Source organism: Gossypium raimondii, chromosome 3 (assembly GCF_025698545.1).
Source record: "Gossypium raimondii isolate GPD5lz chromosome 3, ASM2569854v1, whole genome shotgun sequence".
Lineage (NCBI taxonomy): Eukaryota > Viridiplantae > Streptophyta > Magnoliopsida > Malvales > Malvaceae > Gossypium > Gossypium raimondii.
The window spans coordinates 37,150,821-37,152,441 of record NC_068567.1 but is presented as its reverse complement, the minus strand read 5'-3'; the positions used below and the strand labels follow the sequence as shown (position 1 = coordinate 37,152,441).

General features: G+C 35.8%; 1 protein-coding gene across 1 annotated transcript; it reads left to right on the top strand.

Moving 5' to 3' along the window:
* Nucleotides 1-1,399, top strand: LOC105794191 (sphinganine C4-monooxygenase 2). Its single transcript, XM_012623235.2, has 2 exons — nt 1-339; nt 525-1,399. The coding sequence occupies exons 1-2, from the start codon at nt 115-117 to the stop codon at nt 1,077-1,079; spliced, it is 780 nt and encodes a 259-aa protein (XP_012478689.1). The 5' UTR covers nt 1-114; the 3' UTR covers nt 1,080-1,399.
* The last annotated feature ends 222 nt before the right edge of the window (nt 1,400-1,621 follow it).

Sequence of the window (1,621 nt, the reverse complement as noted above, 5' to 3'; positions counted from 1 at the left end):
CTGTCAATTATGAACTATAAGAAGACTATTGCATAGTGTAATTGAACAAGACACATTTCCATTGCTATTATTAGAATTGAACACTTGAAAGGGAGATTAAGTTCAAAAACTGGGATGGCTTTTGTAACGTCGGAGGAATTGCTGGCCACTTTGGTGCCAATTGCTGTTTATTGGATATACTCAGGTATGTATGTGATGTTTGAGTCAAGGTTTGAGAAGTACAAGTTGCACTCCAAGAAAGAAGAGGAGGAGAAGAATTTGGTTTCCAGAAAGGAAGTCTTCAAAGCCGTTCTTTGCCATCAAGTCATGTCAATTGCTATTAACCTCTTCACGTATGCGGTATGAGTAGTAATTAATGGCTTTTCTTTTTATTTTCCTTTTCCTTTCTTTTGATGCAATTATAAACAAAATTTTTTCTTCTTTTTTATTGTAAGTTTGTAACTTTCAAGGATCAGATAAAATATCAGAGCACCACCATTTTCTATTTGTATCAGAACTTGGAACTTAATTTGTTTTGGTCGCAGGTAACAAGAGAAAAAGATGATGAGGCATCTCCAAAGAAATCACTAACCTTGCTTCTTCTAGCCAAGCAATTGGTGATAGCAATGGTGGTGATAGATACATGGTCGTTTTTTGTGCATTGGTACTTGCATCAGAACAAGTTTTTATACAAACACCTTCATGTTCCGCATCACCGGCTGGTTGTTCCCTATTCATTTGGAGGACAGTATATGCATCCAATTGAGGGGTTCTTGGACACCATGGGCGGAACATTAGCTGTACTCCTCTCCGGCATGTCTCCTCGAACTGCCATGTTTTTCTCCTCCTTTACCATCCTTAAATTAGTGGATGATCATTGCGGGATGAAGCTTCCCGGAAACCCCTTTTACCTCTTTTTTAACAACAATTCGGCATACCATGATGTCCACCATCAGCTTTATGGTACCAAATACAACTTCTCTGTCTACTTTGACATATGGGACAGAATTCTAGGAACCTATATGCCTTATTCACTTGAGAAGAGACCTGATGGCGGCCTTGAAGTACGACGTGCTGATCAAGAGCACAAGAAGGATTGATTGATTAATTACTTAATTAATCAGTCAATTATGATAACTAGTGAGCACGGATTGATGAATGTTCCATTAGGTTTTATATATGTATCTAATGTGTATGTATTATGTGTACTACTATGCTTCACTAGGAGTAAAGGCAAATCTGGTGTGAAACTAAGTCAATTATGATGACTAGTGAGCATGGATATTGATGAATGTTCCATTAGTTTTTATATATAATATCTATATGTATTCTATATATTTCTCTGCTTCACTGGGAATAAAGGCAAATCTGGTATTGAACAAAATATTATGAATAAAACTAGAAGCTTATATTCTTCAAATGGTTAACTCATTTCTTTTAGCAGCTTGATTTTGGCATTGTTTTTATTTCTATCCCAAACATCTACAAAGTTAACCTTTTAAATATCATCGAAGTTGGTGTATTTTATTAGATATATGCCTTTTCACAGCTCGAATCTGATCAAATCGAACTGGTGATTTTTTCTATGTTTTTTTTTTTTTGGGGGGGGGGGTACAAATAAAGAGTTCAAAGACAAATTAGA

What these genes read in the sequence shown, in the direction of transcription:
- LOC105794191 (XM_012623235.2), top strand. Translation starts at nt 115, where the DNA reads ATGGCTTTTGTAACGTCGGAGGAATTGCTGGCCACTTTGGTGCCAATT. An exon ending in TTAACCTCTTCACGTATGCG is followed by an intron (nt 340 to 524) that starts GTATGAGTAGTA and finishes TTTTGGTCGCAG; the next exon opens with GTAACAAGAGAAAAAGATGA.